Genomic DNA, 12,978 nt, shown 5'->3' on the forward strand with positions numbered 1-12,978 from the left:
ACCCTCCCCGAGTGTCCTCACGGGTTAATTTGCTTTGGAAATACTACCATCCTAACTGCTGTTACTCATCCAGCTGTTCCTGTTGCTGTCATCAATGAAAGCAGATTTGAGTGTTTCTAAAAGTGACAAGTAAACTGCCCTGAGGACTTTTAATGAAGTGTCCCAAAAGTGACACCCTTTGAGCTGGAGACATGTTGTGGTTACTGTGGGTCCTCTTTGATTTTCTAACATCTGCAGGTAGGCTGTCCTTAGGCACTCCCCTGTAATTAATGTGAAAATTCCTCGTAAGTGTGAATCCTGGTGCTTGCACTCTCTGCTGCAGGATCTCCCACATTTCATCAACAAGGGAATGCTCTGGACTGCTCAGAAAATACAACAGAGAATAAAATAATTCTGACAGGCAACTTCATTTAGCTGTCAAGCACATTTGATTAGTTCCTGTCAGCAAACTCACAGGATAATCCATCTCCTACTGTTTCTTCATCAAGGACAACATAACTCTCTACTGGTGACACAGATGCACACTCTGTGCCAAAAGCAACTGCCAAAAAGCTACCAAAAGCTACTTCCTGGCCTGCCATCTTCCCCAAGAAGAAGATTAGTCAAATCCCAGCTAAGAAGCGATGGGGAAGCCCCAGCAGTGTTGCAGATGGCAGCGCAATGAGAAGCCACCGCAGCAGCGCTCTGGAGGGCTGGCGCTGGATTGAGGCTGGCAGCGACTGCCACGGTGAGCAGGGATGGGAGCGCTCCGGGAGTGAGGGTGAATGGCAGGGAACCCAGGAGACCTGCACTGGGAAGAGAAAAAGAGACCCTCCATAGGGAAAGGGGAAGGATGTCAAGAAGTGGTGGAGCAAACGGGAGGGAGATGTACGTCTTGAGGAACAACTGGTGAGAACAGCTCAGGGGGTGGCACCAAGCAAATAGAGCCTGGAGGGTACCCTACCATGTCATCCAGCTCTCTCTATAAGGAACAGAATCAGGATCACAGCTGTCTCCCTGTCCCCTGAGGTACACATATTTATTTGACCTCAAACTTAGAGGTCCTGTGTCCTGCCAACAATCTAGGAGATAAAGATAAAAGATCCCAGACTGATTCTGCTTCCCTGCTGCAGCTGGGCTGGGACTCCAGCAGTCCCTCATGTCCTACCCAAAAGGGACCCCAACGGACTTTATCAGCACAGGTTCTGTCATCAGTGGGGTCCTGCCCCAAAGCACACGAATTCAAAGTGGGGCGGTCTGCACTGGCAAAAGTTCAGGCTTTGAACTTTAAGTAGGCATCAGGGATCACACAGCAAACTCATCCTCCAGGACACTGGAAATTGAGAGTGTTGGCTAGATTTGTGCCCTTGCTGTGGCACCTGTGACTCTACATGTATCTGGGGAGTTTCATAAACTTCCATTCTTGGTGACTCCCTGCGTCCCTCTAGCAGACACTGTGTCCAGAACCTTGTCTGGTTTAGCTTGAAACTGTGGAAAAAATCTACAGCTTCATGAAGAGATGAGTCTCACTACCTGCATCAAAGTAGTCTTAATCATAGCAACTTAATTGTATGCCATGTTAGACACAGACACTCTAATTAATGAGTGTGAGTGGGAGGCCATGTTATCTTCTCACTGATGTTGGCACGGTGCTCTCCACACTTCTCTGAAGCAGACACTCCTGGTCCTTACAGGCACTCACCATTACTCTCTGTGAGGTACCAGTCTGGTCCAGTATCACATTCCCCCGCCTCTCTTCTTTCTAGCCTTGACTTTATCCCCTTTTTTTAAGGCAGCTGAGTGTTTGCATGAAGGTCCAGTTCCCTCATGTTGATAGATCAATCACTCCTGCACATCACTCCTGGGGAGACCAACTGAAATGACCAACAAGCACCATTTGCCCACCGCAGCCTTTCTGGTGGCCTGGAGCATCTGTGACATTGTCACGTGAAGCAAAAACATTAGAAGACACCAACAAGGGATTGTTAACAGAGATAGGGAAAAAATAAAGGATAAAGTTAATCTGGATAGGGCAGTTCCTATAAATTATCAGTACCTCAAAGAACAACAGTGGATGCACATGGAGCACAGTCCCCTATGAAATACTCACTTCCCCCAGGGAGGCTGTCTCTGTCGAAGATACACAGCTTGTACCCAAACTCGTTCTCCAAGACTCCCCGCAGTGTCAGCAGCACAAATTCCTCCTCCTCCGCATTGCGTGCGTAGGACACGTACACATCGTATTCCTTCCCGTCTGAGCATTGGAAGCGCAGAGAAACACAAACGGCAGAAGAGACACTTGTGATACTGCACATGCTGAGCCTTTGACTTGCTTCACAGGAAAAGCAGGTATGAAGGCTTGCTTTGAGCCCAGGCACCGCAGGTTAAAACACATCAATTTCCATAGTTACAAGACAGCGACGCTGCCTCTTTGACTACCCAGCCTGAATGTGCAGGCACCCAGACACTGCTGAGTTGCTGAAGACACGAGACGACAGCAAGATGACCAACCCATTCTGTCCAGGGTCCTTTTGTCTTTTGACATCGCTGACATTGCTTCCTCTCATTGCTCTCTATCCACATGAGCAGTCCCACCAGACAGAGACTTGCGCCCTGCCTACACCCTCCGAGAACCTCCGCACCCCCTTGGCAGGTTCACACCGCAAGCTGCGAGGGCTTGAACACCCTCCTCATCCCACAGAGGAAGAAATCTCAGCTCAGAATCCCAAGAGGTGAACTCCCACAGTAGCACAGGGAAGCTGTGGAAGAACTGAGGACAGAAGGGTGATTTACACATCGATCCTGTTGGATGCCTTCCCACATTTTAAAGCAAATCATCCTGGATTTGTGAATCCTTACATAGTCACCAGAGAAACCAGGGACTTACTGAAACTTGGTGACTTATCTTGACCACCTAGATCAGATGAAACAGCTAGCCATTGGCAGGGCGGTCCCCCAGGGAGCCTGACACATACACGCTTCACCTCTGCAGAGAATACAGAGGACTCCTCTCTTCTTTCCCCAGACACAAGCCTGACTCCTCTTGTTCTACAACAACCCACACAACTGAGTGCAGGTATAGAAATAGAAGGTCCAAATCTCATTATGCTGTGAAGAGGGTTAAAAATAGCTTATATGAAAATTCCTATATGAAAACAAAGGGTCTGTCCTGCAGCAGGATAAAATAAATGTAAGCCCTTTAACTCCTTACCTAGAATGGTTTCATCTGTTCCAAAATGAGCCCGATAGAAGAGGACCATTTCAAGCCAATAAACGTGATAGACGACTATCAGCACCACAACAAGCAGGATGGTTGCCCCCAGTCCACAGGCCAGCTCCACGGTGTACTTCGGTGCTACAACTGGGTTTGAATAGAAAGAGGGGGTCTGGTTTACAGAACAGGTTGGGCCTTCAGCTAAGCAGGAACAAGCTTGTGTCACATGCAGTCAAAGACGACAGAGGAACAGCCAAAAGCCAACCTGGTCCTTCAGAGGAAGGTTGCCAAGCCAAGGCTTTTCTGGCAGGACTTGTGATGGATGGCCACCGTGGAGTCCCCATTCTGGGTTACTAGGTCTGGTTGGGCTGGCAAAGCAAGTCAAAGCGCAGGCTGGACTCCTGCCCCTGTGCAAGACCCTGGGAGCAGCCAGATGGTAGAATGACCTATTGATGGAAACCACCTGCACAGTCCAAAGCCAGCTCATGAACGTGACTTCTCAGCAGCATATGCAAGCTCTTGGGGCAACACAACAGCGTTTACTTCTAGGAGAGCCAGTCAAAGCTCACCTGCAGCAAAATAAAGGCAATGGCCACCATTTTCCCTCCCCATCAGATAAGCCACAAGAACTGTGTGTGTCCCAGACTGACAGCAAGGATATAACTAGCCACGGCCTGATTGTTTTCTACCACAAAAGAAGAATCCAAGTTCATTACAGAAAAGCTGAAATGCTTGCAAACAAATAGGACAACCTGTGGACATCAAGCCAGAATATCACAGGCACCCCTCCAACTCATACAGTGACTGTCATACCACTGCTACTTCTTTGTATTAAGGACAGAAAATAACACTTCTAACTGTATCCCTGGGCAACTCCGTTTTTATGGCAATTCAGGTGGCAGCTGACATGCACACTAGCAAAATGCACAATAAGAGAACAGCAGTGAGTGGAAACATCACCAAATTCTAATAAAACTTATTAAATCTTGGAAACTGAATTACAAAAAAGAAAATGGAAGGAATTTAACAACTTTTCATTAGGTGATGAGCAGCAGAAGTACATGAGCAGGAGAGGGAAATCATCTAGAAAAAGCAGGAAACATATATAACCTAATGTAATGAAAGAGTTGGAGCCAACTTATATAGCTACTTGCTAAAAACTGGAAGATAAGTGCTGAGGGGTTAGGTTCTGGCATGCTTAATGTTCCTAAGTGCAGTGGGATGGTCTGCAGTGAGCTTAGCTTAAGCTCTGCCAGCAGTGGTCAGGGATGGTTCCTGGATTTTGTTGTGGAACAGAGCAGAAAGGAGGAGTGGTGAATAACCAGGTCTGCCCAGAGCAAGCCCGCTCAGCTGCCCAGTAGCAGATGGGGGAGGAAGAGAGAGGCTAGTACAGATCAGTCCACCAGAAAACTGCATTTAGGCACTGCTGTATAGAGAAAGAATCTGAAGATATTAGATTTGCTTCTGCTACATGTACAAACATCATCCCAGAAGAATTATGTATGTAGGATGAACACTGGCAGATGGTTTCAGCCTGTCTCAGTTGTGTGTTTGGTCTATTGTTCCTTCCTAATGTGTCTCAAAGGAATGGGACTAAAAGGAAGGAGGTCAAGTACCAAGAAGGAAGAGAAAGAGCTGTTTCAGTAAAGACCTCTGTGAGCCTCCCCATGCTAATAGGGCAGAGCAGGGGAAAGAAGGTATCTGGCATGAGCTACACAAGGCAGGGCAGCATCCCTTATGGGAGAGGGGAGGCCCAATCTACAACAAGCAAGTGTTGAAGCTCTAGATGAGGTTGATAAGGAGGCGGAAGTATCCACCTTAATCAGGAAACCTCAAATACCTATAGTGAAAGCTCAGTTCTTATTACTGAGAGGTGGGTCTGGGAAACAGGAACAAAATCTTTGATGAAAGATAGATGTAGGAAAAAACCCCACACTGAACAGAGCTGGATCAGTCCATACCATCCATGCTGAGATGGCTGTATCTAGACTGCAGCATCATCACAGCAAAGAGTAAATCCACAGAGCGTCATGGTTAGACTCACTCTCTGAGCAACGTCAATGAGTACTGCCTTTGGGAGGATGCCAACTGGCAGCTGTTGCATCACGCAAAATCCTCACACAATCAAGCAACCTGAAATCATTTTGAGCAGCCTGTCCCCTCAGAGCTGCTTCAGCTGTGGTACATGGATGGGATAAGGACAACAGGTCTACCCAGCCCTCTCTCCCCAAGCACTTGACTCTGGTAGGGTGTATGCGACATGTGTCCTTCGCTCCCTGCCTTCAAGAAGTGGTGCAGTGTGACAGCAATAATACAGCAGCAGCAGCGCATCCAGAACAGCGTGTGTTGGGGAAAAAGGCCCAATGGAATTATTTGCTCCCCTACTGTTTTGCAGGGCAAGGCTCAAGGCAGGACCGACAGCCCTCTCTGAGCATGCTTCATTTCACACCCAGGCTCGGCAGGTATTTTACCTTTCATGCGCACTATGGCCTGGCTATGGTCCTCGCCTTTGGCATTTCTAGCATAGCAAGTATAATTCTGTTTCAAGTCCTCTGGTGTGGCTTTTGCAACTGTTAGAGTCCTTATGACAGTTTTGTCTTCAAAATCTCTAGTAATTTCACTGTAAGAGAAAAACCAGAGCATTACATATGTGAAACTACAGCAAGTTCTTAGTGACAAATACTCCTTTCCCTGACATAACCTGACTCTTTCTTTAAAAAAAACAAAACACCTAAACTGATATTTATAAATTGATACACGCTTCAGATTTTAATACAGCTGCAGCTATTCCTTTATCTGATTTTCCTTAGTATTTATTTTGCCACTCATAGTTTTCTCATTGCATCTGTGTCACACTGTATTTCAGAGATAAAAGAAGTTCTGGCCTACAAAGCAAGAAGATCTCATGAACTCAGGGTTCAGAGCCCACATCACATTCCCTGTGCAATCCTGGATGAGTCACTTTGTCTCTCTGCCTGAATTGATCATCTGCAAAATTGGGATAATAGCATCTCCTTTTGCCTTTCCTTTTTCTACATAGGTTTGCAAACCGGTTGGGGCAGCGACTGCCTTCCACGGGCAATTCAGCACCCAGCAAATGGGACTCTGAACCTCATTTGGCTTCTTTATGTAACTGAATTGATGTTCCTCCTAATCAATACTATGTATAATACTACTTTTTTGCTTTCAGCCTGTTTTTTGAAACTTTTTTATTACTTATACTATTTGAGAACATTCCTCCAAATAAAATTGTGTCTGCTCCTGTTTCAGAAGTCCCACAATAGCACCAGCTGTTGGCACCACTACCAGGACCTGAACAAGTGAGGATGTGAACTGGTAAACAAAGCTCCCTCAAATCCTTCTGTAATACTGCCCTGGTTTCGGCTGGGATAGAGTTAATTTTCTTCATAGAACCTAGTATGGTTAACGTGTACGAGGCTATGTTTTGGATTTGGGATTAAACGTTAAAGCACAACAAAGATGAGACACTGTCCAGATCTGGAGGGCTCCTCCCTGGAGCTCATCAGGGAAGTGGGGGACTCCACACTCACTTGCAAGGGAAAATGGGACTATCACATGTCTGTACCCACACGCCTCTGCAGGACCCAAGAGAGGCTTAGATACAAATGAAGGTTCACATCGCTATGTTACCTTTGTGTGACTTTTATCTTGGGGTCCATGATGTCATCTGTGTTTTTCCCATCTATGGTCCACCACACCTCAGTCCGGGAGTCCTTCAGAAAAGTGAAGAAGACCTCACAGGACAGAACAAGGTCATTTCCTGGGAAGAAAGGATCACAGTGCAAGTGGTGACATCACGGACATGTTGATTTATGACAGACAAATAAATAGGAAAAAATATCCTCCCTCCTCAAATGTGTTACAAATTCCTTGACTGCACCAAGTGGCCCACCCAGAGGGAGAAGCTCCATGCCAACTACTTCCTTGGAAAGCCAGGCGGTATTAATCAGCCCCACTACAGAGGGGACAGATGCCATAAAGCGAAAGATGCAGCTCCACAAAAGCATTTTGGTGTGGGACCACTTGTTCAGGCATTAACCTCAAGATCAGGCTTTGGGAGTGTGAACATCTTTGTGATCAGCCCATAAGTGATTTTAGCTGATAGAGTGTCTATGGAAGAAGTCTGGCCTTCTGAGCCAAAAAAGCTCTGCTTTAAAGTGAAGACCTTGCTGCTAATTATTGTCATTGGCACCGCATCTATCAGAGCAATGTGATGGGACATGATCCATTCAGTACAGGGAATTGCTCCAAAGAACTATCAGTCTAAACAGACAGGGTGGGGGGAAGGGGTGTGGTACCCCGTTACACAATGCTGTGAGGCCAGCAAAAGCAGAGCTGTCATTAATTAGGAAGTAATCAGCCAAAAAGGGAGAGGAGATAAGCAAGAAGTTGCCAGAAGGCTGAAGCCACTGATGGGCTGAATAAGGGAGGGTTGGAGCAAACCACAGCCAGGGACAGGGCCGAGACAAGGTCCTACAGGATTTTCTTTAAGCAGCTGAGGGTCCCCATTTCGTCTGCATCTGCACCTACGGTCCCGCATCTCTGTGCCTCAATATCCATCTTTACTTGTGCTTGCAAAAATAAACTTTGAAAGCTGTGCTCTCCTATTCTGGCGTTGAGAACTGGCACCCCACGCTGCCTGCCAGGCAACTCGCGGCAGCTCGTGTGCTCTGTGAGGGAAAGCGCCGGGGACGCGGCGGACGGGGAGAGCTTCTGAGCCTGGCTGCGTCTCCCCGTCCGGGGCAGCAACGGCAGGCAGCACGCGTTGCCATTTACCTGCTTCCAGTTCGTAGACAACTTTCTCATTTGGAGAGGTGAACTGTGGTGGCAAGGCCTTGTTTGGAGATCCTGCGGGCGAGAAGAGAGCGAGCCCCATGCGGGGACCCAGACTTCATGAGAACCTGAGGTCCTTGCAGCCTCGCTCACGATGCCCTCACGCCCCACTGCGCATGCCCCAGCCTAACCTGTGACACAATCCCGCTGCAGAGTTCCACGCAAAGAGAAATGCAATCTAGTCCCCAAACTCAGGGACACGCCCAGATTTTGAGGCTCCTCAAAATTTAGGTAAGTCTAGATACAAGTTTTTGGGCCTCTCGCATCAGAAGAGCTCCATACCCCTCTCATCTCCCACAAGACACAACCTGTACCAGTTTCTTTTTATTGCTGCTTCTAAAAAACAAAATACAAACATCACTTCCTCTCAAATATCTAATTCAGCTCTTGAAGCAGCAGTTGCCATGGGACTCAGCATGTGCTCTACTCTTTACTAGGTTTTTAAGCTCTGTCTGCAATTCCCTGCCAGGCAGGCTGAGCCCTTGTGCCTGGGATGGACCTGTCCAAGCACTGGGCTGCGTAACTGGAGCCCCCTTAGCAGTCTCAACCTCAGCACATAAGGCTTTGAGATTGCAAGAAGACGGAGGCAAGTTAGCCAAAATGGGACAATCCCACGAGTAATGACGAGCAAAGGGCACTGGAGACAAAAATGAGCAAGAGTGCCAGGGTTATGCAGGCACACGCCAGCAGAGGGTACCCCTGGCCATCTCATGGGCTGTACCTCACCAGCCTAAGCCTGGTCACCCTCTGTGTTGTTTGGGGCATGTAACATGGTGGTGGGTAGGACCTCCAGTGCAACGTGTCCTGGGCAGCCACAGGAGGCTGATCCCAGCAAGCAAAAATATATCGGGTCAAGCTGGGTGATGCAGATTGAGCACAACCACAAATGGATCCTGTGACAGACTCTTCTACCTGTTTCCACCATTTCTGCAGTTATTCACCTGCATTTTACACATTTTAAAGTCATTCTTACCCACCACCTTCATCATTATGGTTCTGGTGAGAGTATAGGTTCTTCCGTGGTACTTGAATGTCACAATACAAGTGTAATTTCCTTTATATGCGCTGCGGACAATGCCGATGACAAGCCTGGGCCCTTGAGGATATCGCTCATAGAAGCCATCCACCAAGTTGCAGTTCTGGAGTTAGGCAGAAAAACACTTGAGTTACAGGATTCAAAAGTAAAGATATTGGTTTAAATGCTACTACAGAGATCTGTTTTTAAACTATGAATATAATACTTGGAATTGTGATGTAGGTCAGACCTAAATACCATGAACTTTGAGCACGTTGGAATACAAATTGGTACATTCACCTTGAAAATGAAGCGATGAAGCAGATGACCCTAATAGATTTATCCCGCCTTAAATACAGACAATTTTATAAAAGAGACATCTCTGATCCAGAAGTACATTTGCAATCAAGGTGAGCACCTCAGCAGAGCAAAGAGTGAAAGTAGAGAGAGACAGGAAGAAAATGATGATGTATTCATGAATGGATACCAAGACTAAAGGACATATCCCCCTTTGATGTCATCGTTGTCTAAATCTTTCGGGACTAATCAAGCTACCCTGACTGACTTCAGCTGAGGATGAGGCCCCAAAATTGGCAACTGGCAAGTGAGAGTCTGTAGTACAGAAACCTTAATAATTCTTCTCTTTCTGTCAGGCAAGGCAGGAAACCTCTGCCAAGTACCAAGCCAGAGATCCCTTTTCAGAAAGGGGTTATGCAGATGACTTCTTGATTGTCATAAAACCCAAAGATGTGCATATTTTCTAAGAGATTATTTCCGAATGGTACATTTCCAAATCAGATACATTCTAATGGGGCAGTTTAAGACAGGGGTCATATACCATTTTTAATGATTTTTATTAGGCATGGGATGACTTGCTGCCTGAAAAATTACTTCCATGGGGCTTTTTGTTTCATTCTGCTAATTGATTCTGAGATTTGAATATCAATGAATGGTACAAGTAAAGTATTTCAACTACCGGAGTGAAACTGATCCTCTTGGATAAAAAAGCAAGTTTTTCCCGAAGGGTTTTAGAGGGTGGTTTTTTCCTATCTAGAAATGCAAAAGCGCTTTATAAGTTACAGGATTTAGTCCCATAACCCTCTGGCTGCAGATCCGCTGAGAGTTCTTATTCTCTTGACTAAAGGCATCCATCTAGAGAAAAACACTGAGGTCAAAATGTAATAATACTGAGCAGTAATGCTGTAGGCAAGAGCCAGAGGATAGCTGGAAACAGCCTAATTATCAGAGCAGTATGGAGGGTGGGGTAGGGATGTCTCTATCTTCAGAAAAGGTTTGACAGATTGTGTCAAAGAGGGCACCCACGGTCCTTGCAGAGGCCCGATGTACAACTTCATTTCCTGACCTCAGAAGATTTTGGAAAGGAAGCTATTTTCATTAGCAGGTGGATTTTTTGTTTGGGTTTTTTTTTGTTTGGTGTTTTGGGGGTTTTTTTTGTTTGGTGTTTTGGGGTTGTGTTTTTTTTTTTTGGTTGGTCATTTTTTTTACAGAAGAGGGACTATGAATCACAGTTTCCTTTATGGGGATAGTGCCTTGCTTACACAGAAGGTCAGGTATACTGTCAGCAGCTGAACTGAGGTTCCTAAATCCCTATTACAGTATTCTCTTCTTGCACACGCTGGTCAAAAAAATTACAGTGTTAGCTCTCAATTATTCAAATTCCTCCAAGGGCAGTTTTATCCTTGAACTCAATGGAAACAAAGCTCTTAAAATTAGTAAAGCTGCATTAACAGCTTCATCACTGGAGAGACACTGAAATGTAGCTCCATGATTCTCATGACAACCATCGCTTTTTCAGAAACAACACTGCATTCCCCCACCACCCAGATAAGACAAAAGTTCTTCTTACAAAGTACCACTTGACAGTTGGTGTTACACTTGCAGGGTAAAACCCATCAATATCTGGACATATGATCTTCTCATTGTTATGCTCCAAGTAGAACATCTCCTCAATGGGTTTTATTGAGTGGCTTACACAAGAGTGTTGGTCTTTTGGAACAACTTCCAAGGGAAATGCAACTTTGCTGCAGTAAGTTGTATTTCTAAGGAGAGAGGAGAATAGGGCCGATTAGTTGAAACTTGTTTGCTTCTATAGCAGTGGAATGAAATAAAAATCACATCTGCAATAATGAGCATCATAGCGCTGATGAGGTATATACAGCCTTAGTTGACTCATTTATATGTGGGAAAGACAACACCATCAGAGATGGCCACACTAGCTCAGAAAAGCCTATAAAGATGACTAACAAGCAATATCCACTCCCCTGCTGGTAAAGCAGATAATAGGGTCAAAGACACGATGAACAAGAGAAAACGTGAGGAAGATCAAAAAGAGCTCTTGTGCTCAGTGCATAGCAGATGCTACGTTCATTTTGTACCACACTTAGAGACACTTTTAATTTCCTAGAAGTCTGAATCTCATGAATCCTTGCCAAATTAGCATGCAGGCAAAACATTACCCCTGCATCTGAAGCTATTTTTACTCTAGACATACAGATCACTTCTTAATGGTAAGTGCCTGTGGATTTTGCCATGGGCTCAGCAATAATATTTTCATGGACACTTGCAGCTCGAAAGGAGAGGCATGCTCATTAATGTTTGCAAGGCTCTGAGCATTATTACAATGTAAATTGGTTCAGCACTGAGCGGTCTTATAATTGTAACATTCTTTTCCCATTAATGCTTATGTAAATGGTCTTCTCCCTACAGAAAGATCTGGTGCTAACAGCATAGTTTTCCCAATTCCATGAAAGTCTTTCGATTATGCTGAAGACATACAGAAGCTGCACCGCACAACCTACCTGAGCATGCACGTGTAATTCCCAGTGTCGTTGAGAAGAGCAGGCCAAAACCAAAGGGTGTCTTTCTCCTTACTGATGTGATTGTCTGGGAGACGAAAATTAATGGGCTCCTCCAGTTCCCGGTCCTGCCCGATCCGGTACCAGATCAGGGTTAAGCCAGCAGAATGTGCTGTGCTGTAGTTGTACTTCAAGAAGGTCTCGAAAAGTGGGCATTTGATCTTGGCAGGTTCCCCATCATAAATCTGGATCTGCTTCATGGTGTCCACGCCCCAGTCATCGCAACGTTCTGCAACCAGGAAGAATAAGGGACCTTAGGTTGCAAATCCGCAGGAGAAAAACAGTTCTGCCCATGTTCCCCACAGCCCTTGGTCCTGTCCCCATGAAAATCAGAGGCAAAAATATAGTGGTGTCAGCAGAAGCAAGCTTGGTTTTTATAAAGCAGAGCAAGAATACTGTGTTCATTTGCAGAGACCCTGCAAACCTCTACTTCATTTGTACACCTCCTTCCAAGCTATTTACCCCCCATCAGGACAATATGATAGGATAGGATATTCCTGTATAACACCAGGCTTCCTACAGAGTTCCAAGAAAATGCAACCATTAAAAAAAAACAGTGTGGGAAGATAAAATTTGGATGGAAACAATGCTAGAGGTGTGTGTGCATCCATGCGCAGTGATAGCGAGGACGGAAATAGAGGTGTTGGAAGAAGAGGTACAAAAAACCAGTTACACTGCAAACATCAACCCTCCTTTAGAGCCACAGGCCATGGCCCCTGCCAGAAGCAGCTGGACTGTGGGTTCTGGGAACAAGGACTGTCTTTCCTGTGATGGATTTATGCAACGCCTGCGCATGCTATGATAACACAAAGAGTACAAGTGACATGTAGCAACTGTTTATAGCGACGTTTGAAAAGGGAGGCTGAGGGGCAGAAGAGGCAGCATGCAGGAGGCGGCAGCAGGGTCTCCTGGGGATCCCCGGGCTCAGTTCAATAGGCTCAGCGTGGCTCACTGCGGAGACAGAGTGACAGAGAAACTAGGCAGCATAAGAAAATGCTTTTTTCTTTTTTAATTTGTTAATTTTTTTTAAATTTTTTTTA

General features: G+C 45.8%; 1 protein-coding gene across 1 annotated transcript in view; it reads right to left on the reverse strand.

The window, feature by feature from the left end:
- Nucleotides 1-12,165, reverse strand: part of IL1RAP (interleukin 1 receptor accessory protein) — a 13,222-nt gene extending 1,057 nt beyond the window's left edge. Inside the window, exons 1-8 of the mRNA XM_010283975.1 lie at nt 11,882-12,165; nt 10,930-11,122; nt 9,021-9,186; nt 7,991-8,062; nt 6,845-6,974; nt 5,665-5,813; nt 3,191-3,340; nt 2,090-2,233 (exon numbers count right to left, since the gene is read on the reverse strand). Coding sequence (XP_010282277.1) covers nt 2,090-2,233; nt 3,191-3,340; nt 5,665-5,813; nt 6,845-6,974; nt 7,991-8,062; nt 9,021-9,186; nt 10,930-11,122; nt 11,882-12,138 — 1,261 coding nt within the window. The 5' untranslated portion in view covers nt 12,139-12,165. The remainder of the gene's footprint in view (nt 1-2,089; nt 2,234-3,190; nt 3,341-5,664; nt 5,814-6,844; nt 6,975-7,990; nt 8,063-9,020; nt 9,187-10,929; nt 11,123-11,881) is intronic.
- Nucleotides 12,166-12,978: the final 813 nt, after the last annotated feature.

This window comes from Phaethon lepturus, unplaced genomic scaffold (genome assembly GCF_000687285.1).
Source record: "Phaethon lepturus isolate BGI_N335 unplaced genomic scaffold, ASM68728v1 scaffold5593, whole genome shotgun sequence".
In the NCBI taxonomy this organism is placed as follows: Eukaryota; Metazoa; Chordata; class Aves; order Phaethontiformes; family Phaethontidae; genus Phaethon; species Phaethon lepturus.